Source organism: Somniosus microcephalus, chromosome 21 (genome assembly GCF_052327205.1).
Source record: "Somniosus microcephalus isolate GS21.2 chromosome 21, FLI_Smic_1.0, whole genome shotgun sequence".
NCBI lineage: Eukaryota > Metazoa > Chordata > Chondrichthyes > Squaliformes > Somniosidae > Somniosus > Somniosus microcephalus.
In genome coordinates, this window is record NC_141007.1 from 56,154,659 (window position 1) to 56,176,932 (window position 22,274).

At 42.7% G+C, this 22,274-nt stretch overlaps 1 protein-coding gene across 1 annotated transcript in view; it reads right to left on the reverse strand.

The window, feature by feature from the left end:
- Window positions 1–1,826: 1,826 nt before the first annotated feature.
- ccdc40 (coiled-coil domain 40 molecular ruler complex subunit) overlaps window positions 1,827–22,274 on the reverse strand; it is a 57,404-nt gene continuing 36,956 nt past the window's right edge. Inside the window, exons 14-20 of the mRNA XM_085964106.1 lie at window positions 18,194–18,407; window positions 15,746–15,915; window positions 12,887–12,978; window positions 10,093–10,213; window positions 8,450–8,638; window positions 7,030–7,188; window positions 1,827–2,338 (exon numbers count right to left, since the gene is read on the reverse strand). Coding sequence (XP_085820232.1) covers window positions 2,087–2,338; window positions 7,030–7,188; window positions 8,450–8,638; window positions 10,093–10,213; window positions 12,887–12,978; window positions 15,746–15,915; window positions 18,194–18,407 — 1,197 coding nt within the window. The 3' untranslated portion in view covers window positions 1,827–2,086. The remainder of the gene's footprint in view (window positions 2,339–7,029; window positions 7,189–8,449; window positions 8,639–10,092; window positions 10,214–12,886; window positions 12,979–15,745; window positions 15,916–18,193; window positions 18,408–22,274) is intronic.

The following is a 22,274-nucleotide window of genomic DNA, read 5'->3' on the forward strand; positions in this document are numbered from 1 at the left end:
CTTGGAATCAAGACAACAAAGGTACTTGCCCTGTGATAACTTTGAACATAAAAGTAACACTTGAAACATGGTTCCTTTACCTCTAATGTGGCTATATGCTTCCATGGCGTTGCTGATCTCCCCTTATCTTTGCTGACATCAGATGGAATGCTACCTGTTTGCAATACAGCCAACATACAGCTCCAAAATCCTTTGAAAATAGCCCTGAACAAAGGACATTAAAATTGTAATAACAACAGAAAATGCTGGAAAAACTCAGCAGGCCAGTCAACATCCATGGAGAGATAAATAGAGTCAACGTTTCAGGTCGAAATCCTGAAACGTGACTCTCATTCTCTCTCCACGGATGTTGCCTGGCCTGCTGAGTTTTTCCAGCATTTTCTGCTGTTATTTTGGATTTCCAGCATTCGTAGTATTTTGCTATTGTATATTAAAACTGTATGTCTCATAACTACAGTTAGGTGATCAGACATTCACAGGATTCAAAATTAAGTTAGGCTACACCAATACACCTGGTTAAAAAACATGCAATGCGAACAAGATGCTTGTAGTTGAATTGAATGGTTTGACCCATTGAAAAGTTGTATACACTTGAATGATCTGAGAGACTGGTTCCCATCCAAGGGCAATGGCAGCAATTAATGTATACTTCTCAAAGCCTTCCTGAACAAAGTCTCTCCCTTGTCCTGAGATGTATATATAAGCCAGTGGGAAAGTGTATTGTCTGCACCTTGCAGAAATAGAAAGCAGTAACCAAATTTAACCATTTCTTGTGACCAATAAGAAATAATTCAAGAAGTAATCCCTGAGAGACATAAAGGTTTCTTCCCTTAAACTTGGAAAACTAGTTGATAACCTGGTGCCATCTACCATCTTCATATAACTGCCTTACTGGACAAAATGTCTTTCATAAAATTGCAATTTATACTAAATTGCTTCTGCCATTTCCCCTCTCATGTCATTATATCCACGCTTTTAATAATCATTATGTTAGCCCCTTCTAATATTGCCACTTTTGAAACTAAGTTCAATACTTTTTTACTTCCATTTCTTGCTCACAGTGTGTTCTATAATGCCAGTATTTTCACTAACTATATTTATCTGGAATTCCAAGAGCTTTTTCTGAAACACTTTGCATTGGTATAAAAGGATTGAAGCTTACCCTTCAATGTTTTCTTATCCTTTATTTGATCCTTTTACTTTATTTATCTACCTCTCTTTGCCCAAGAACATTATATGCTGCTCTCTCTTGGTCAGCAGTAACCATTATTCATATTTGCTCACCTTGCCAGATCTAGTTAAAAAAATTTCATGTTTTGAACCAACTTTTTAGCACAGCACTAGTAAACTGCTTTTTGTACACACTCTTTTATTAACTTAACTGGCTTGTATAGCACACTTTCGTGTCTCCCTTTAATAATGGTGACCATTCACTGAAGTCAATTCTCTTGTCCGCAGAAGAAACCTAGGTATCACCTCTTTCACACCTCTTCTTTAAACCTGAACACCATTCATATATTTCCTTCTATAGTCCTTCTGATTTAAAAAAAACCCTACAAGTAATACTATTAATAGTTGACTCTCCTCTCTCTAAGTTAGCTGCTCCTCTTTTGTTTCTATTTGTTGCACTTGTCCTCAGAAAACTAAAATAGTTATCCCATACACAACTGATTATTACGTTCCAGATTACGCCTCCTTTAGCTACATCCTGTGCTCTTCTATTTTCTTTATCAGTTTGGTTGCAAATATCACCACGTTATTGGTTTCTCAATTTGACTTCTTCTGGACATTCTCTGTATTAATGTAAAATGATCTGATCACCAAAATTAAATTAGCAAATCAATTTTTATTTGAACATATTAATTCACATCAGCATAAATCTACAGATTCATAAGCAAGCTATTTCAAATAGTTCTTCAAAGACATTCTGTATGCAAGCCACCCTTTGGTCTCAGTAACTTAATCATATATAATGTTGTACTGCATTAATTGAAGTTCCACTCCCTACTGTCTTTTTTAATGTATGTTCTCCCTACCACATTAGTTCTTTTCACCACCTAGTTTGCTGCAATTTCTGCGTATCTTTTTATGGTAGTTCCTCGTGTGCTGTTCCCCGTGCTGCTAGTGCAAGTGTCACTTTACGAAGTACTCCCTGGTACTGGGGCCACTCCTCCTGGACACGGTCAATAATAGTGCTGATGGTGTGGATTCGATTCTCTTGCTTCTGTGTTTCGTTCCTCAGTGACTGTTCAGACGTGCACTGCTGTAAGTACTTTCCTTCTTTCACTGCCTGAAGGTGTTTGAGTCGTGTCTGGAATGTCACTATATTGCTTAGATTCTGAATAACGAGAGATAGTAAATACATTTTATTTGTATACACGGTCTCATTTAACTTGCTGTTTCATGATCTCTAACCATTAATGCATTTTCAACAGCCTGCTGGTGTAATGCCTTTGTGTATTAATATACTGCATCTCAAGGTGATGGAATGTAATTTCTTGTTTGTGATTCCCCCATACAGTGAGTTCCAGATCTCAAATCGAGCATCAGAAGGAAGGTACAAAGAAACAGTGACAGGATCGGACAAAGTCAACATGGATTTACAAAAGGTAAATCATGCTTGACTAATCTACTGGAATTTTTTGAGGATGTAACTGGTAGAATAGATAAGGGAGAACCAGTGGATGTGGTGTATTTGGACTTTCAGAAGGCTTTCGATAAGGTCCCGCATAAGAGATTAGCGAGTAAAGTTAAAGCACATGGGATTGGGGGCAAGGTACTGACTTGGATAGAGAACTGGCTGGCAGACAGTAAGCAAAGAGTTGGAATAAACGGCTCTTTTTCCGAGTGGCAGGCAGTGACTAGTGGGGTACCGCAGGGATCGGTGCTAGGACTCCAGCTATTCACAATGTATATTAATGATCTAGACGAGGGACTAGATGTAATATCTCCAAGTTTGCAGACGACACAAAGCTGGGTGGGTGTGTGTGCTGTAAGGAGGATGCCGAGAAACTCCAGTATGATTTGGACAGGTTGGGTGATTGGGCAGATGTATGGCAGATGCAGTATAATGTGGATAAATGCGAGGTTATCCACTTTGGTGGCAAAAACAGGAAGGCAGATTATCTGAACGGCAATAGATTGGGAGAAGGGGAAGTGCAACGAGACCTGGGTGTCCTTGTGCACCAGTCGCTGAAGGTAAGCATGCAGGTGCAGCAGGCGGTTAAGAAGGCAAATGGTATGTTGGCCTTCGTAGCGAGAGGATTCGAGTACAGGAACAAGGATGTCTTGCTGCAGTTGTACAGGGCCTTGGTGAGACCACACCTTGAGTATTGTGTGCAGTTTTGGTCACCTTATCTGAGGAAGGATGTTCTTGCCATGGAGGGAGTGCAGCGAAGATTCACCAGACTGATACCTGGGATGGCAGGAATGACATATGAGGAAAGATTGGGTCAATTGGGCTTATACTCGCTGGAGTTTAGAAGAATGAGAGGGGATCTCATTGAAACTTATAAAATTCTAACAGGACTAGACAGACTAGATGCAGGAAGGATGTTCCCAATGGCGGGGGAGTCCAGAACCAGGGGTCACAGTCTAAAGATAAGGGGTAAGCCATTTAGGACAGAGATGAGGAGGAATTTCTTCACCCAGAGAGTGGTGAACCTGTGGAATTCTCTACCACAGAAGGCAGTTGAGGCCATTCATTAAATATATTCAAGAAGGAGTTGGATATATTTCTTAAGGCTAAAGGGATCAAGGGATATGGGGAGAAAGCAGGGACAGGGTACTGAATTTGGATGATCAGCCATGATCTCATTGAATGGCGGAGCAGGCTCGAGGGGCCGAATGGCCTACTCCTGCTCCTATCTTCTATGTTTCTATGTAAAGTGATGTGCTTCCCAGGGAGAGGGGAAAAGACAAAGAGAGGGAAAAATCAAAGCAAGTGCAAATGTGATCTACTCCCGTGTACATTTGAGTGGTTGAATTATGAAGCAACATTAGCAGGTCACAAATGCAGAATGCCACAAAGAGATTCTCCCTCCTACACCACTGAGTTCACATTCACCTCCCTGATGCTTTATAGAAGGGAGTGAAATATCAGAGGGAAAGTCTTTTGTGCATCTCCTAGCGACCAGCTTAGAGTGGCTATGGTTCAGTCTTTTGAGCAGATTTGCTGCTTGACCTCCCATACACCATCACTTATCATTTTGCATGTTGTACAATACCCTATGTATTAAGTGTGCAATAATGCTGCATTATTTCAAACATAACCTTTTGCTGACATCAAAGAAGAAGTCAAAATGTAGTAAAATGAAACAGTACACGATGCAGGCAGCATACTCATTTTCTCTTTCTCCATAAATTACAAAAACTTTACTCCGTATACTCTCTTCATAGCTCAATGAGTAATTGCATCAAATGGTGTGGTATTGAGCCTTGCAGACTAGAAAGTTCTCAGGTTTTATTCCTGGTCTGTGCTGAGCTAGCTAACCTTAGGTAGAATGGCAGTGAGGTACTACAATAGACCACAGCACCCTAGGAAGAAAAATAGCCATTGTTCTAACAATCCCTGCTGGAAGTGCAAGGGTGTAGAAGTCAGGCCAGGACCGGATAAGACTCATCTATGATCTATCATATGATCAAGTAGCCCACTGATATACTGATAGCCAAGCTCAAGTGAAGTATGACCATGGGTAAAGTAATGGAAGGATGCGGGTGTTTGTAGAACCATACCCCAGGACAAGTCACTGTTTTCAGAAGAGGATGGTAAGGGAGAAAACTGTTAGAGGGACGTTGCATTATACACAGGACATGAAGAATATGGCTGGTTAGCTGTATATGGAAAATGCATCGCTGATTACAGCAGGTCTGCTGCATTTTCAGAGTTATCACTCAATATATTTTACATCACTTATTGCAAACCAGTATATGTACTCCTTTGCTTCATTTTTTCATCAGTGAATTCTTTATTTTTGTAAATTCATCTCTACATAGTTGAACAATTTTTTTTAATTCTCAAGCTGTGGGTATCACTGGCAAGGCCAGCAATTATTGCCTAACTCTAGTTTCCCTCAGAAGGTGGTGGTGGGCCTTCTTGAACCATCTGTGTGGTGATGGTGCTCCTCCAATATTGTTAGATAGGGAGTTCCAGGATTTTGACGCAGCCACAATGAAGGAACGGCGATTATATGTCCACAGCAGGAAGGTGTGTGACTTGGAGGTGAGGAGGTGATGGTGTTCCCATGCATTGCTGCCCTTGTCCGTCTAGGCGGTGGAGGTCGCGGGTTTGGGAGGTGCTGTTGATGAAGCATTGGCAACTTGCTGCAGCGCATCCTGTAGACAGTACACACTACAGCCACGGTATGTTGATAGAGGGGGTGGATGTTTAGGCTAGCGATGAACGTTTGATGAACACAAACCAGGAGGCAGTGTTCAACGGAATGCGAGACATCTATGCAGATTGAATAACTGGATTTTGTCGTATACAAAGTGGTTCAGAAATCAGTCCACAAATTCTATTTATAGTTCTGGGTGCCTAATCAAATAAAACAACCATGGATTCCTTCATCCATGAAACTCTATTTGTTACATTACATCGAACACTGCATCCTAGTTTTGTTTGCTGTAAGTTTTTAAGTGGGAGCAACTGTCGCTACAGATGTCATCTATGTTTTTGATGTGTGATGACATTTGCATAAGAGCTAAACAACTATCATGTAATTATGTAGGTTTGCTGAAACTGCTGTGGAACTGCAGGCTGATCACAAGTTTCAATCTCAGCACAGAGAGATGTTTCCATAATTAGACTTTTTTTTGTATAAAATGAATACAAAGATACAAAACTTTTGCCTGTGGGACAACATGGTAGCAAAGTCCTATATTTGAAAGCTTAGCTCCCCACTCTAAATCCCAGGAAATATATACATATATTTGTGCCTCTGGTTTTGATCTGTGTCTGCTCAGTTAGCAGTGACTGGGGCACTAAAACTGGTCTCAGTAACCTGGGTCAGAGAGGAGAAAATTGGTCAAGATTTTAGCTCCTGGTTGCTATCCAGCAACCCCTGTTGGAAGTGTGTGTATATGTCAACATCAGCAAGACAGGATAATCTGTGATATTCCCATTACCTAATGGGACTGTCGAAGCTCAGACATGAATAATGGCCAGTTGGCCAAGTTACTGGAAGGCAACCACCAATTATAGAATGTATATTAAGAATGTATATTCAGAAGAAGGCAGGGGAGAAAATTGAGGATTTTTTTTCAAGGACATATAGGGCTGGATTTTCCAAGCCTCGAGGAAGCGGGCATGGAGGCGGGACAGCCGGTAAATTCGGAGAAAGTGGGGGCGGATGGCAAAGCCGTCCCCATCCCGCCTCCGTGCCCTTTTGCCAGGAGGTGGGAAGATGTGCAGCTTTGGGTCCCGTCTCCTGGAGGCGGGAAAGGCATTTAATCCTTTTGCTAAGCCCGCTGGGTGGGCTTAACAAGGTCAATCAAGGGAAAATAGCATGGGTTGGCCACAAGTCAATGGAGGTGGGACTAAAACCCGAGAAGTGGGAGTCCTGCCTCTAAAAGCTCCCCACTGAGAAAATCCAGCCCAATGTTTCAGGTTGATGACATTTCACCCTTTTCTTTATTGATTTTGGTTGGTAATCTCCTTTCTTCTCAATCTGCAAATGGGTATCCCTTTACTCGATCCCACTGTGTAGAATCCTTATTTGCTGCCTACTTCTGATCCTGCTTGTGTTGCTCCAGCTTGCTTTCAGTGTAAAACACTGAGGCAGGCGATGGATGTCTCACATTAAAGGCAAGTGGGCTTGAGAAATGTAGTTACATTTTCAAAGTGGGTAATAATTATTCACTGTCATGTAAGGATAACATCAAACTAATGCCATATGATTAGCTCAATTAATTGCACTTAATTATCATATAAAACACGGTAAAATCGTTTCCAAATTAATTATTTGAATATCTGCCTGCCCATATTCTTCAAACTTGAATACCCTCTTTGTGTCTGAAAACCATTCTTACCGCTCGTTTCTTTTCCTGTAGAGATTCTACGTTTGCATCAAGTTGATCAACCATAGACTGCTGATCTTGAACCTGACACTGCTTTTCTCCCAGTTGCTCATACACGATTCTCTGTGATTCCCTCAGCTCTTCAATAGTTTTGTCATATTCTTCTATATTCTAAGAAAGAAATGATGTGGCCAGAGTGATACCAACATCATCAATAATTAGTTAAATAGAGAATAGTGAAACCTTTTTTGCAGATTGTTTAAAGGTAGGAGGAACTGGGTTGCACAGTGGGTTGCACAGTGGATTACAACATTGGTCTTTTACCTTTGGGATTGAGTTTGAACTTGCAGAAAACTCTTAAGTGTCTTTATAACTATAAGCATGATGAATTGTGGTGAGTAACTGATTTAGCAACAAGGTGGCAATGTTTTTTTTTCTGCTATTCGACAACAATAGAAATGATGCCAATTATGGGAAAAAAGATATGGGCTGGATTTTCCCAATAAAAACACATTTTTGAGCAATTTTGCACCATTGAAAAGAAAAAAAATAGGCGGTGTGTCTTACCACTGAAATTCTGCCCCAACAAATGACCACCAAAATTTTACTCACAGAAAACCACAATTCACCATTAGTGCCAACCCAAAGATCTCCCACTGCATGTGAATGGAGGCTTGGCCAAGCTAGTCCAAGAATTTCCCCCAATTTGCATGCCCAACCCAACATCAGGAAACCTCCCCACTATAAAAGTGGTGATAGGAGCAGCACAGCGGGATGCCTGTGCCAGATACCACATACAGGAGACCACTGCTGAAAAACTGCTGGTCACAGACTGTCAGCTCAGCTCAATAAGGAGCACAGCCTTGTCAATAGCTGTTAAGAGTTATCACACCACGGATTTCTTATGTCACCGCATCATTCCCAGCAGCCTCAGGTGACCGCAGTCACATAAATCAACCCACAGTGTACCACTGCATCAAGAAGGTCAGTGATTTATTCAGTCAGTCCTCACAATTTATATCTTTCTCTATGGGCTCTGCCAAGCAACGAGAACCAGAAAAGAGCTTTCATTGAGTAGCAGAATTCCCCAGGTACAGGGTTCAATTGATGGAACTCACATTGTATTGAAGGTCTTATATGCAAACCTGCTAAATTTTATCATGGGCATATGGATGTGAATAGCCGTTACCCAGGAAGCTGCCATGATGCAATTAAACTTTAACAATCAACTATAATTGCATTGATGAAACAAAACAGTTTTGGGTTAGTTTATTGAAGACCAGAAATACTCCCTGCAGCCCTGACTGATAACACTTCTCCAACAACCATCCTCTCGTGGAGGACTAGCTTTACTTGAGCTGGGAGAAAATGGATAATACATATTTATTTAATTGCATAGGGTCTCAGAAATACTCAATCTCCTTTATCTCACCTTTTGTATATCCACAATTTTCTTGCACAGTTCCTGTATCTTGTTACGAAAATCATGTTTAGTTGTTTGCTTCTTGTCCAATTTGGCCTGTGCTTCCCCACGTGTCACAATTGTATCCCTGCGCGAGACAACAGCCTCCATTTCACGAATCATTTGCTCTTGCTGCTTCATAAGCTGATTGTAGCGTATCTTTGGATCAAGAACACAGATATTACACAGTGATTTTACAACAAAGTATTAGAACCCTTCAACTCTAGTACTGTAGCTTAGTTTGAATTCAACCAAAACAGATGGAATGTCTATTTTTGGATGACTAATGAGGGTTAAGTGAAATGAGTCTGGCTAATTTCCATGACCAAAGGATGGGCCAGCATTGCCTTTAAGTTATGCACCAATTGCCATGAACTTAGTAAACATAAATACAATAAAAAATAAAACCACTGCAGTATTGCTTTAAAGAATAATCATCAACAGGGAGTATGTCACAATCTGTGTCATGCCTTTTGAATGAAGTTATAATTGTGACTATTTCTATATATAGTCAATAAATGATGAAAACAAAAATGGAACACTTAAAAAAGGATATTAAGAACTGTCCAGAGATTAGCCTTGCGGCACCTGTTATTTATAACATGCTTGTGATCTTCCATGGCATTTCTTGTGTTAAGTCGCAGCTACAGGAAACTTTGGTTTATCAGGAGGTTAACTGTCCGGAATGCTCGCTCCACCGGCAAAATTCAGGAGTCGGTTCAGTAAGTTTTTTTTTCTTTTCGTTGCTTTTTTTTCACCAGTCAGGCTCTGCAAAGTCTAGCTAAAGCTGTTGCTTAGCTACAGAGAAGCTTGAAAGCTACGGCCAACTGTTTAGAAGCGCAACAGGGTTTGTTGCTAGATACGGAGCTCAAAAGCTCCGTATGTTTTAACATTACCGCTGGTTTGTCCAGCAGTTTTGATGGGACGGCAACAGCTCGGTCCCGTCGGTGCCGGATATCACAAAGTTTCCTGTACATCGTTTATAAAGACAGCATTGCTATACCATTTAATTATTCTGCTGTGGAGGCTGAATTTATGTTGGATGTGGCCTGTCCTTTTCAAACACAAAGTTAAACAAGCACAACCTGGGTTCAATTAGAGGCAAATTGCTCTTCTGTGACACAAACGTTTGCTTATGTGACACTTTCAAGTGTGCCATTTTCAAATGTGACCAATATACCAGACAAAAGACTGCTCTATATGCAGATACCATAAGAAGGATTTTTTTTTCTCGCGAGAGTGCAGCATAGCATAATAAAGATACCAGGTCCAAGTTATTAAGAAAGATTAAGGACATTGGATTGGTTTTTCAATGAGATTTTGAACAACATTTTGCAAAGTTTTCACAATTATGAAGTAGATTCATAAAATTTACAAGCAAATTGTTCACATCAATTAAGGATTCAAATCTAGAGGACGTAAGTCTAGAGGAATAAATAGAGAATTCAGGTACAACTATTTTACACTTTCCTCCAGTTTTACAAAAACATCTAGCAGTCTCAGCATTGAGACCACTGAATTAGAACTGTTATCAGAGCAGGTAAAACTGATAAATATTGCCAGTAATTAATTGTTAGTTCATTGTTCTGCATCATCTTTGCAGATGAACTGACTTGCATCCTGTGTATCTCGGCTCTCATGGCTCGTATCTCACTCTGGCCAACATCTGAGTCAACAGCTGATCGTGCCTCTTTTGCTAGCTGTATCTTCTTCTCCCACAGCATAATCTGACGCCTATAAATACAAATAGATGATGAAAGTACGCTGGGAAATACGAAATGGTTTCACATCAATTGTGGAACTACAGGGATGCAAAAATATGGAAAACAGAAAGATTTCTATACAGTTTTAGTAAAGAGGAAGTTTCACCATAAGGATCCCTGTTTAAAAGTGAAAGTGCAGTCCCCACCATTTGCACCGTCCCCATTTATCCCGGATAACCACCTATCGCGGGCAAATGGCCATTTGCATAAGTGTCAATTACAAACGTGCCGTTTAACGGGCCGACTATTTCGGACAGTCAAGCAGCTGTTCGACCCTGTTGAAGTGTGATTACCTGTCCTTTCAGGCAACCCCGCCGCCTTCAGTCACCCCCCTCCCCTCATGCCCCCACCCCCAATGGCCTGCGATTGCAGCTGACCAAGATGAAAGACCAGTGAAATTCACCAGACCGCTGCATACTTCAGACCCGTTCAGCCAGATCAAACAATCCCTTAATTGGTTAATCACGTGTTCATTGCCGACCACTTTGTCTCCCGCATTCTTTTGTAAGCCGTGTAGTAGCCAATTGAAAGTGACCACAAACTCCAATAAAAAATGGCTGGATTGAACACTTGTTCGATTCAACATTGAATACAGAATCTGCCGGAACCATTCTAGTTCATCCTGGCCATAGGGATAGAAGGTCCAAAAACGGTACTATCAAATGTATCCAGTGAAATAACAACCGCATTCATCAATGGGAATCAGGGGGAAACGCTCCACCGGCTGGAGTCATACCTAGCACAAAGGAAGATGGTTGTGATAGTTGGAGGTCAATCATCACAGGCCCAGGACATCGCTGCAGGAGTTCCTCAGGGCAGTGTCCCAGGCCCAACCATCTTCAGCTGCTTCATCAATGACCTTCCCTCCATCATAAGGTCAGAAGTGGGGATGTTCGCTGATGACTGCCCAGTGTTCAGTGCCATTTGCAACTCCTCAGATAATGAAGCAGTCTGTGCCCGCATGCAGCAAGACCTGGATGACATTCAGGCTTGGGTTGATAAGTGGCAGGTAACATTCACGCCACACAAGTGCCAGGCAATGACTATCTCAACAAGCGAGAGTCTAACCACCGCCCTTTGACATTTAACGGCATTACCATCACCGAATCCCCCAACAACCAAATCCTGGTGGGTCACCATTGACCAGAAACTTAACTGGACCAACCACATAAATACTGTGGTAGCAAGAGCAGGTCAGAGGCTGAGTATTCTGCGGCGAGTGACTCACCTCCTGACTCCCCAAAGCCTTTCCACCATCTACAAGGCACAAGTCAGGACAAAGCAGCCCGCTTGATTGGCACCCCATCCACCATCTTAAACATTCACTCTGTCCACCACTGGCATACCGTGACTGCAGTGTGTACCATCTACAAGATGCACTGCAGCAATTCGCTAAGGCTTCTTTGGGAGCCTTAGACATAGGCATAGACAGAGAATCTTCTGCAATGGCTTCTCTTCTCATTCTTGCCCTGTTATCTCTGGAGTCCTACAAGGATCTAGTCTTGGCCCCCTCCTATTTCTCATCTACATGCTCCCCCTCGGCAACATGATCTGAAGTTATGACATTAGGTTCCACATGTATGTTGACAACACCGAGCTCTACCTCACCACTACCTCTTTTGACCCTTCCACTGCCTTTGTGCTATCTTACCTCACCGCCACCTCTCTTGACCACTCCACTGCCTCTGTGCTATTAGACTGCTTCTCCAATATCCAGTCCTGGGTGAGCCGTAATTAAACATTGGGGAGATGAAGCCATTCTCTTCGGCCCCCCGTCACAAACTCAGTTCCCTTGCTACCGATTTCATCCCCCTGTCTGGCCACTCTCTCAGGCTGAACCAGACTGTTCAGAACCTCACCGTCCTATTTTAACTCTGACCTGAGCTTCCAACCCCATATCCTCGCTATCATGAAGACTGTCTACTTCCACCTCTGTAGCATCACACGTCTCGGCCCCTGCCTCAGCCCTTGCTGCTGAAACCTTCATCCATGCTTTCTGTACCCCCAGACTCAACTATTACAATTCTCTAGTGGCCGACGTCCCATCTTCCACCCTCCATAAACCTGGGCTATTCCAAAACTCTGTTGCCCATATTCTAACCCTCACCAAGTCCAGCTCACCCATCACCCCTGTGCTCGCTAACCTACATTGACTCCTGGTCCACCAACGCCTCAATTTTTAAATTCTCACCTTTGTGTTCCAATCCTCCATGGCTTTGTCCCTTCTTACCTCTGTAACGCCCTCCAGCCCTACAACCCTCAAAGAACAGCGTTCCTCCAACTCTGGATCTTCTGCAGCGCCCACTCCCTTCATCCCACAATCTGCCTTCAGCCAGATGGCTGAAGCTCTGGAATTCCCTCCCTAAACCTCTCAGTCTCTGTACCTCCTTCAAGACCCTCCTTAGAACATACCTCTTTGACCAAGCTTTTAATCACCTGGCCTTATAACTCTTTCTTTGGCTCAGTGTCAATTTTTGTCTTATTATGCTCCTGTAAAGCACCTTGGGAGGTTTTCCTATATGAAAGGTGCTATTTAAATGCAAGTTGTTGTTGTTTAAAGCCATTCAAGATTAATATTATTGAATCATCATTTGAGTCCACTGCAGATCTAAAGTCTGAGCCACACACTCTTATAGTTACTAACTCTGCTTCCACAAGACTGTTAAGCTGCCATTCTTTTTCATCCTTCATCTGGTCCAGATTTTGCTGCTTCACAATAGATTCTCGCTCAGCATCCTGAAAGAAAATGAATAACACTTAGATGTGCAAGGCAAGTTTGAATTTAAGAGTTTATCCCATATTGTGCACCATTGTTTGTCTTGTGATTTGCTAGCTGACTCGCCACTTTCAAGTAGGCAGAGCACATTTTCAATGAAACCATTGAGTTTCAACCATCACATACCTAATTAAAGATTGCTGAAATATGAACAGACGTATTTAATTTTTAAGCAAAGTTTTAAGCACAGTCTTTGCCAGAATCAGTCTAAGTGGGTGAAACGGCTTTACAAATGTTGCTCATTTAAATTCAACATAAAATAGCTCTTTCTACAAACTACAAAAATATCCATCCAAGAATTTTGAAAAAGAATGCTTGAAAGTAAAATGTTGTCTCTCCAGAGACAGTGAAATGTAACCAATCATTGATGTTGGCAGCACATGAGTATTACAAAAGTAACTTTAAACAGATGCCAGTAAACTTTTTTTTAAGAAGGAACATTTATGGGGAATCAGAAATAATTTCATCAAATGGAGAATGTATGCATACCCTATTATTATGCATTATAAAAGGGATAACTAAATTAGCAGTTATCAAATTCCAATAGACAATCGCATCTGTCAGACAAGAAGGTAAGAGCCCATGGGATCCAGGGTGCCTTGGCGCGTTGGATCCTAAACTGGCTGAGTGGCAGGAGGCAGAGGGTGATGGTCGAAGGTTGCTTTTGTGACTGGAAGCCTGTGTCCAGTGGGGTACCTCAGGGATCGGTGCTGGGTCCCTTGTTGTTTGTGATCTACATAAATGATTTGGATGAGAATGTAAAAGGTATGATCAGCAAGTTCGCAGATGACACGAAAATTGGTGGGGTGGTCAATTGCGAGGAGGAAAGCCTTAGGCTACAGGACGATATAAACGGGTTGGTCAGATGGGCGGAAAAGTGGCAAATGGAATTTAACCCTGAAAAGTGCGAGGTGATGCATTTTGGACGGACAAATAAGGCAAGGGAATACACAATGAGTGGTAGGACCCTAGGAAGTACAGAGGGTCAGAGGTACCTTGGTGTACACGTACATAGATCCCTGAAGGCAGCGGAACAGGTAGATAAGGTGGTTAAAAAGGCATATGGGATACTTGCCTTCGTTAGCCGAGGCATAGAATATAAGAGCAGGGAGGTTATGATGGAGCTGTACAAAACGCTGGTGAGGCCACAGCTGGAGTACTGTGTGCAGTTCTGGTCGCCTCACTATAGGAAGGATGTGATTGCTTTGGAGAGGGTGCAGAGAAGATTCACCAGGATGTTACCTGGGATGGAGCGCCTCAGCTATGAAGAAAGACTAAACAGGCTGGGGTTGTTTTCCTTGGAGCAAAGAAGGCTGAGGGGGGACCTGATTGAGGTATACAAAATGATGAGGGGCATAGATAGGGTAGACAAAGAGGAACTTTTCCCCTTAGTAGGGGGGTCAATAACAAGGGGACATAGATTCAGGGTAAGGGGCAGGAGATTTAGAGGGGATTTGAGGAGGAACTTTTTCACCCAGAGGGTGGTTGGAATGTGGAACTCAATGCCCAAAAGGGTGGTAGAGGCAGGAACCCTCACAACATTCAAGAAGCATTTGGATGAGCACTTGGAATGCCATTGCATACAAGGCTATGGACCAAATGCTGGAAAATGGGATTAGACTGGACAGGGATGGATGGGCGGCGCAGACACGATGGGCCGAAGGGCCTCTTTCTGTGCTGTAAAACTCTATGACTCTATGAAAAGTAGAGTCCTAGTTTCCATTATTTTGGAAAGTTTTATGTAGGCTGGTTATTGTGACCTTGGTAGCTTACAACTATGTTATGTCGACCAGCTGTACCTGTTTCTAACATAAAGTTGTATTTCACAAAGTTCTAAAATTGAAACATTACAGAAGCTGCATGAGAAAAAAAACCAAGAGGACTAGTGGAAATGATCCACTGGAACTTTTGGGAATCATACAAACATACGAAAATGATGGGCAAGAAAAGACCAGCTGGTCCATCAAGCCTGCCCCTAATTCATGATGCCTGGAGCATCGTGACTAGACACTTCCTACCCTCCCCCAGCAGCTACGTAATCTGGGCAAGGCAAAAAGGCAGAAAAAACCCCAGAGCCAATAGTGGGGAAAATAGTTTGAAAAGTCTTCTTTGACCCTGTCTAGCAATCAAAAGCAGTCCAGGAGATCACATTAACAATTGTACATTAACTGTTGATCCACTTACCTTTCATATGATGCGATCTCTGTCCCAGCCAAGAACCAGCCCAGCTCCCCTTTGAAGGTGTGCAGAGAGTCTGCATACACCGCACATTCCAGACGCTCACTGTTCTAGCAAAAGAAGAACCGCCTAACATCTAGTCTATTTCTACTCTTGCGTAGTTTAAATGGATGAGCCTCCCCAAACTGTCAAACTGAAATAATCTATCAATGGGCATGTAATCCAGCCCTTTCATTATTTTATATAGCTCTATCAGGTCACCTCTAAGTCTATGCACCTCTAAAGTAAATAGATCTAGCTCGCTAAGCCTATCTGAGTAACTAAGGTTCTTTAAGCTAGGAATCATTCTTGTAGCTCTCCTCTGAATCTTTTCCACAGCTACTTTATCACCCACCATGTGAGGGAACCAAAACTAGTTGCAGTTCTCTAGATTTCATCTAACCAAGGACAGATCAAACAGCGGTGGTTCACTGACTTTTATGATGGAAGGGAGTTGTATATTTGCTAACTTTTAACTTTTCTCCAATTATGTATTTTGCCTGTACTAACCTTCAGCGCTTTTACAAATTCATTTTCCATGAGTACATTATTCTGCTCAAGTGAATCCTTCACAGAGGTGTTCTTTGTTAACAGCATGCTAAGCTTCACCATGTCATTAGACAAAGCCCGCACGTGACGCTCAATGTCTTTCTTTACATTCAGTTGCTGTTGTATCATATCTAGAGGAAGAAAAGAATAGGTGTTGGATTTATTAAGTCAAGCAACACTGTCAAAATAGAGGAAAGGTTGGTTGTAAAACAGGTTAAATGGGAATGGGCAGATTGTTATTGGGGGGCTGGGGGGGGCGCGTTGGGCATGGAAGAGAGGGAGATTGGTACAAGATGGTATATCTAATCTCTGTATGCCAGAGACAGTGTGACCTGACAGTTGACAGCTCCCAGCAGCTTCTGATAAATTGGAATCTTCACAAACAAGTTTCTTTGGTAAGCTGCCATAAGAACAACCAGTGCTAGCTGTCAGATATTAAAGAAATTTACTTTGTAACAACCATATATCATTGGGAGGCTGGAGTGCACTTCACCAACCTCAAATAGCCTGACCGCTTAAGTGAAAAAACTATCCGCACTTGACATCTGCACATATAGGGCTAAAAATTCGGTGGCGCCGCGTTTGGGGCGCCGAGCTCGCCTGGGCGCTGGAATTTGCGCTCCGGCCAGAGCCGCTTGCGCCCTCCCGATATTCAGTCCCGCTTGGGGCACTCAAACTGAATATCGCCGCGCTACGTGCCACAGCGCCACATGCTGTGGCACGGCGTGCTGCTGTACTGCAGGCCTTCCTCCCCTTCTTAAGGGGGAGGGGCCTGCACCAGCGCGATCACCGATCGCGAGTGCCAGCAAAAGAGCCCGACACCGAGGAGAAGTGCCGGGCTTTTGGGACACAGCCGGCACTGCCCGGGGGGTGGATCAGGAGGCCGGGGAGGGCGGCGCGAGGAGGTGCTGGCAGGCGGCCACCGGAAAAAATGGCCGCCCCGCACCTCCACCTTAATTTGCGCCACTACCGCCACAGGTAGGCCCTGTGAACCGGTCGCGATTTGCGACCGGCGTTAGAGGCGGGTGCGACCAAATATCGCCATCGGGGCGGGAGCGGGGCGCTGCGCACACCAATGACGTCATCGGTGGCGGCGCAGCACTACAAGCTAACGCCGCCATTAGTGCCCCGCAAAATATCGCGGGAGGCGTGGCCAGTGGCGCTAAAGCCACTGAGTGCCCTCTTTGGGCGCTAACTGGTGGCGCAGCCCACTGAATTTCTAGGCCATACACTTCTAACAGTGGTCACTGGATAGCAATCAAGAGCAGGTACCCATCCCAATTCCCTTATTCCCTAACTCAGGGACACAGAGACAAATTACTGAGATCAATTAAGTCGGCATAGACCAGGGATTGTACCCAGGGACCACCCCAGTTTGTATCACTGAATGAGCTCACCAAGTCATCAAGAGCATGGGTGAAAGCACACTGGGGTGACTGGCTTTCTAATTGCCCCTTCCTCCCTGTGTTCAGATGCGAAGTTTCTGATCAGTACCTCCTTTTGATGGTACCAATGAGATCTGAACGCCCCACATGCAGAATTACAAGTACAAACCTACATTCTGTGAGTCCATTGCTTAGCTTGTGGAACCACCAAAATGCAACATTCTTAGCTATATCACTGATCATATTCCTTTCCTTCCCAATTTTCTTCCTTTTCTGAAGGCAGTGACTCATGCTAAGTTATGGGCTACGGGGAGGCGGATATGCATGGGCAAGAACGACAGGACCAGCTTAAAACGTCTGATGAAGTTTGAAATTGGCCCCCTTTATGAATCCAATTTCACTTAGGCAGTTATTTGGATTGTTTCAGGCCATGACTGTGCCACTCCTCTTATCTTTGGGGCCTTGGTCTTTAAAGGAAAATGTTTTCTACTAGATTACTGTATAATCATAATAAATTTTATAAAAGACGATATCTGGGCATCTAACAGTTTCTTTCAGTTGCCTCTTGTTACTGTGCCTTATGCTTTAAAAGAATTCATCAGGAATGGTATTTTGTGTATAACTGCCTCTGACATAATTGGGAGCTGAGCTACAGGCTGCACTCTGCGTCATAGGGCTTTGTGTTATCAAACCTGGCGTAGTTCCATTCCCAGGCTGTTTCCAGTTAGCAGACTGACAAAGCTGACTGAGAGGCATTGATAATAAATGTATAAATATTTTCCTTTACAACATTTAGGGTAATGCATTCTGCAGAACTGTTGCAAATCTCCTTTAAGCACAAGTAAAATACAAGGAAAACAACATTTTGTGAATAAAATCTGAAGATAATTTTTTTCCCGAATTGTACATTTTACATAGTAAATTACACACATTGTAATGAAGGTAAATGCAAAAATAATTTGAGTATAGAACATCAAGGTTCGAGTGTAGGTTGACTACTGTACTCAGATTGTCCTCAGCTTACTTTCAGTGCGGATTTCCTTCTGTTTGAGAATAGTGACCTGTTTCTTCTGCAGTTCCACTTCAGCTGTCTGCTGCTCCCTTTCTTGGGTCAGTCTGACCAGCTCGTGCTGTTGTCGGAGCCAATACTGTTGGAATGATGCAATTTCTTTGTTGTGTTCCTCAATATTTTTTGTCAAGGTTTTGACTTCGAGCTCCAGAGGGCTCATTTCATGTCCCTGAAGAGTAAAGGTGGACGTGCAATAAATTCAAATTTGAATTGATCCCATCTCAAGGCCATCTTAGAAGAAAATATTTGAACTTACAAGCAACACATAAACACAGTACACTAGGGTGTTAATATTCAAGCACAACACATCACTATCTATCTACATTAAAAAACTTATAGCTACACACACTTCCAGTCTAAGCCACTTGAGATTTTTGTCACAATTTTTGTATCAACATTTTCCATTATGAATTTCTATATCCACATATATAATGGTAAATTCCTATGTTAGCCTGTCACTCTGGCTGTGCAACTTGGCCACAATACTCTCGAAATGCTTTCTGTTATTTAAATTTCTAATGTCCAAAATAAGCGTTTAACCAACATTTTAAAAATCAACATATTAATTGAATAGTCTTTTGTGTCTTTTAAAGCCTTCATTAAGATTTTTACTTGAAGGCATCAGCCTTTGCCAGAAGCTTGGGTATGCAGTTGGTATTTTTGCCCAGAGCTGTGACATGGAGCTGAATTTGGATTGTACAGTCTAAGCATGTGCAGTATACTTAACTTCCCAGGATTCATCATTACAATTCAGTCAGCTATGCCGAGAATTTTTTTTTCTCTAGCTACTAGCAGTTTCTAGTCAAAAGTTTTTCAAAATCATTTGAAGATAAAGAAAAAACTGCAAAAGCTCTACTGAGCTAAAATTGATATTAACATTTTTTTTGAAAAAAAAGGTGTGTGTGAGAGAGAGAAAATTGAGTGTTCTGATTAAACATCTGTTGTAGACTTTGTTTTCTATTCTATAAACTTTAGAAAGAGGGAGAGAAATTTGGGGCAGGGAGATAGAAAGACTGGGGTCAGAGAGAGAGAGGGGGAAGGAAGAGTGGGGTCAAATTATAACTTTTGGGTGGCCTCCCGGCAGAACACACCAGCTGCCCGCCTGTTCCGGCAGTGAAGAAGTTAGTGCCATTTTGAGGCCCAAACCTCATTTAACAGGAATTGGCAAGTTGCCTGCTCCAAACAGACATCCCGTGCAGCTCGCCGGATTCAGGCTGGCGCAATATCGGACGACCAGGAGGCTGCTCCTCCTGGCCCAACAATAATAATTTAAAACATGCCTTTTATGGGCCTCTTCAGCTCGACCACCAGTAAAACAGTGTGTGGCTCAGGCTCAAACCAGTTCTGTCCTAAAAAAGCAATCGGGGTCCAATGTACCTCGTAGGACTCCAATTTACATATAGAAAGGGACCTATCGCCAGAAACAGGCAGGCACTTTGCTCGCTCAAAGGTAGGTCCCTATCAACATGGCAGTAAGCAGAGCGTTGACGTTAACATTAACAGGGCAGTAAGTCTAGATTTCTGACCCCATTTTGAGGCCATTAACACAAATTTGGCGTTAAAACCGCCCCAGTCTTTCTTCATTGCATAGTATTACACAGTATTTACAGCACAGAAACAGTCATCTTACTTCAATTTTCAACAAAAGTATCAGTTGAATTTTTACTTGAATTTTAACCTGTTTTGTTGGAAATTAGAAAAAGTCGATACTGATGGCTTACACCTGTGAAGAAGGGTGAGAGAGAGAAACAAATAGATAGAAAGGCAGTTCATTTCCTTATTTTAATTTGATTTCTCTTTTTAAAATACAAGTTGAATTTTGAAAGCAAACAAAACCTCATTAAGAGAAACAGACAGGAACGTAGACTAGGAGGGGAAGGGGAGGATCACAAGATAATTTTGGATGAGAAAGCCCATTTGGACCATCTTAATACATCCATCCAGAGATGTTAACATTAGAGAGTTTCTAATGTTCCCCCCACTGTAGTTTCTTAAATGGTGCCGGAGTTTTAGCCTCCATTATTCTATCAGAAAATTAATTCCACACATTTAAAATAAAAGGATCGAGCTGGCAATTCAAAGGGGAAGTGGTAGGGGTAGTGATGGGAATGAGGGTGTAGTAGGAAGGGAAATTATGTGAGTAAAAAGTTGGGGAAACACAAGTAATTGGGGAGGAGATGGGAAGGGAGCTGCTTGAGGAATAGATTTCCCTGCAACTCTCACCTGAAAAGCAGGCTGCTGCTGGTGGTGGCTCCGTTCACCACCACACAACGTACAACATCGCACTTGAAAGGAAAAAAAAAGACACATGGAGGCATAAGAGGAGAAAAAGCATTAAGCAGAATCAGAGGAGGAGACAAGAGAAAAAAACAGCAACACAAAGACAGCAGAGACATGTAAGAGAGAAACCATATTCTCTGACTTGCCATGTGCAACACCACAGGAGATCGACCAGTAAAAATTTAAAATCTTACATATGTGTGCACTTCCTGTCAATATTTCCACTATAAATTCCACATTTAGAACGGAAACTGTCTGTGTAAACTTGTCATGTAATTACACTGTCTATCCAATGGGTTTGCTGTAGTGCTACCACTAGCGAGAGGGTATAATTACATTGTGACAACTTTACATAGGTAATTTCCATTATAAATCTGGACGTAGGAATTTATAATATGAAAATTAGGATACAATAGATGACTTCAAAATGGGGACTGAATTACATTTGCACACCATGGCCCAATTATCCCATCCTCCAAACGTGCTTCCTCATAAGATTACACTTGGTCTTGACTCCCCATGCACACAGATGTGTTGATCTCCTGTGGTGTTGCACATGGTAAGTCAAAGAATATGGTTTCTCTCTTATATGTCCCTGCTATCTTTGTGTTGCTTTTTTTTCAGTATTTTATGCGGTTTAAGCCATTAAATAAAAATTTTCAGTTAACAATGTTGTTTGACCCAAAATAAAATAGGATGGACACAATGACCACATGGATGCCCACCCTCAATAGAACCTGCCTGATTTTAGTTCTAAAGCATTAAATCGAACGAAAATTGGGTGGATTCTACAACAAGCGAAAATAAATGTGGGTCCCCTACAGGCAGAGACAGGAGAAAGTATAATGGGGAATAAGGAAATGGCAGAGAAATTAAACAAATACTTTGGGAAGGATTTTCATTGGGCCGTGGAGGCGGGATTGGAGGCGTGGGGGGGTTAAAATCCCGAAATCGGGGGTCCTGACACCATCCCGCCCCCAACCCGCCTCCATGCCAGTTTCAAAGGAGGCGGGTACCCGCCCTGCACTGGGACCCGCCTCCCCGAGGCAGGAAGGGGATTAGTGCCAATTAACTAACAGGCAGTTTTTAGCCTAATCCCTATTTTTAAGGTTGAAGTGTGGGTTTCCCGACGGCTCCAAACCACGCCAAGTTAGAGGAGGCAGGCCGTATGGGTTGAAGGACTTGGAGGAGTCGAGATGTCGGCGTTCAGGTGAGTGATGTGTGCATGAGTGCAGAGGTAAGTGTGTTTGGTGTGTCTAAAGTGTTTAAAGAAGTTTAAATTACCTTTTCTTACCTTTACAGCCTTCCTTCCTTTAGGTCTCGGGAGTCCCTCATCTCACCGGCACAGAAAGCAGAATGGCTGCGAACTGTCAAAAGTGACAGCCTTCAGTTTTCTGTGCAGGAGAGATTTCTAATTGAGTCTGTGGAGAAGGACTCATGTTAGAAGTAAGACTGTAAGTGTTTGACAGCTTCAAACAGCTGTGAAACGCTGATATTTCATCTGTCAAAACCTCTTGACAGATGAAATTTCAGTCTGTGACGTCACCTGTTGCCGGGTGGCCCTTAATTGGCCTGGTGAGCGGGCTCAATAAGGTCAATCAAGTTAAAATTGCGTGGATTGGCCACATCTCGATGGAAGCGGGACAACAACCCCGAAAGTTGTAGTCCCGCCTCCATCACGTCCCCTGAATGAAAATCCAGCCCTTTATGTCTGTCTTCACGGAAGAAGATGCAAAAAACCTCCCGGAAATAGTGA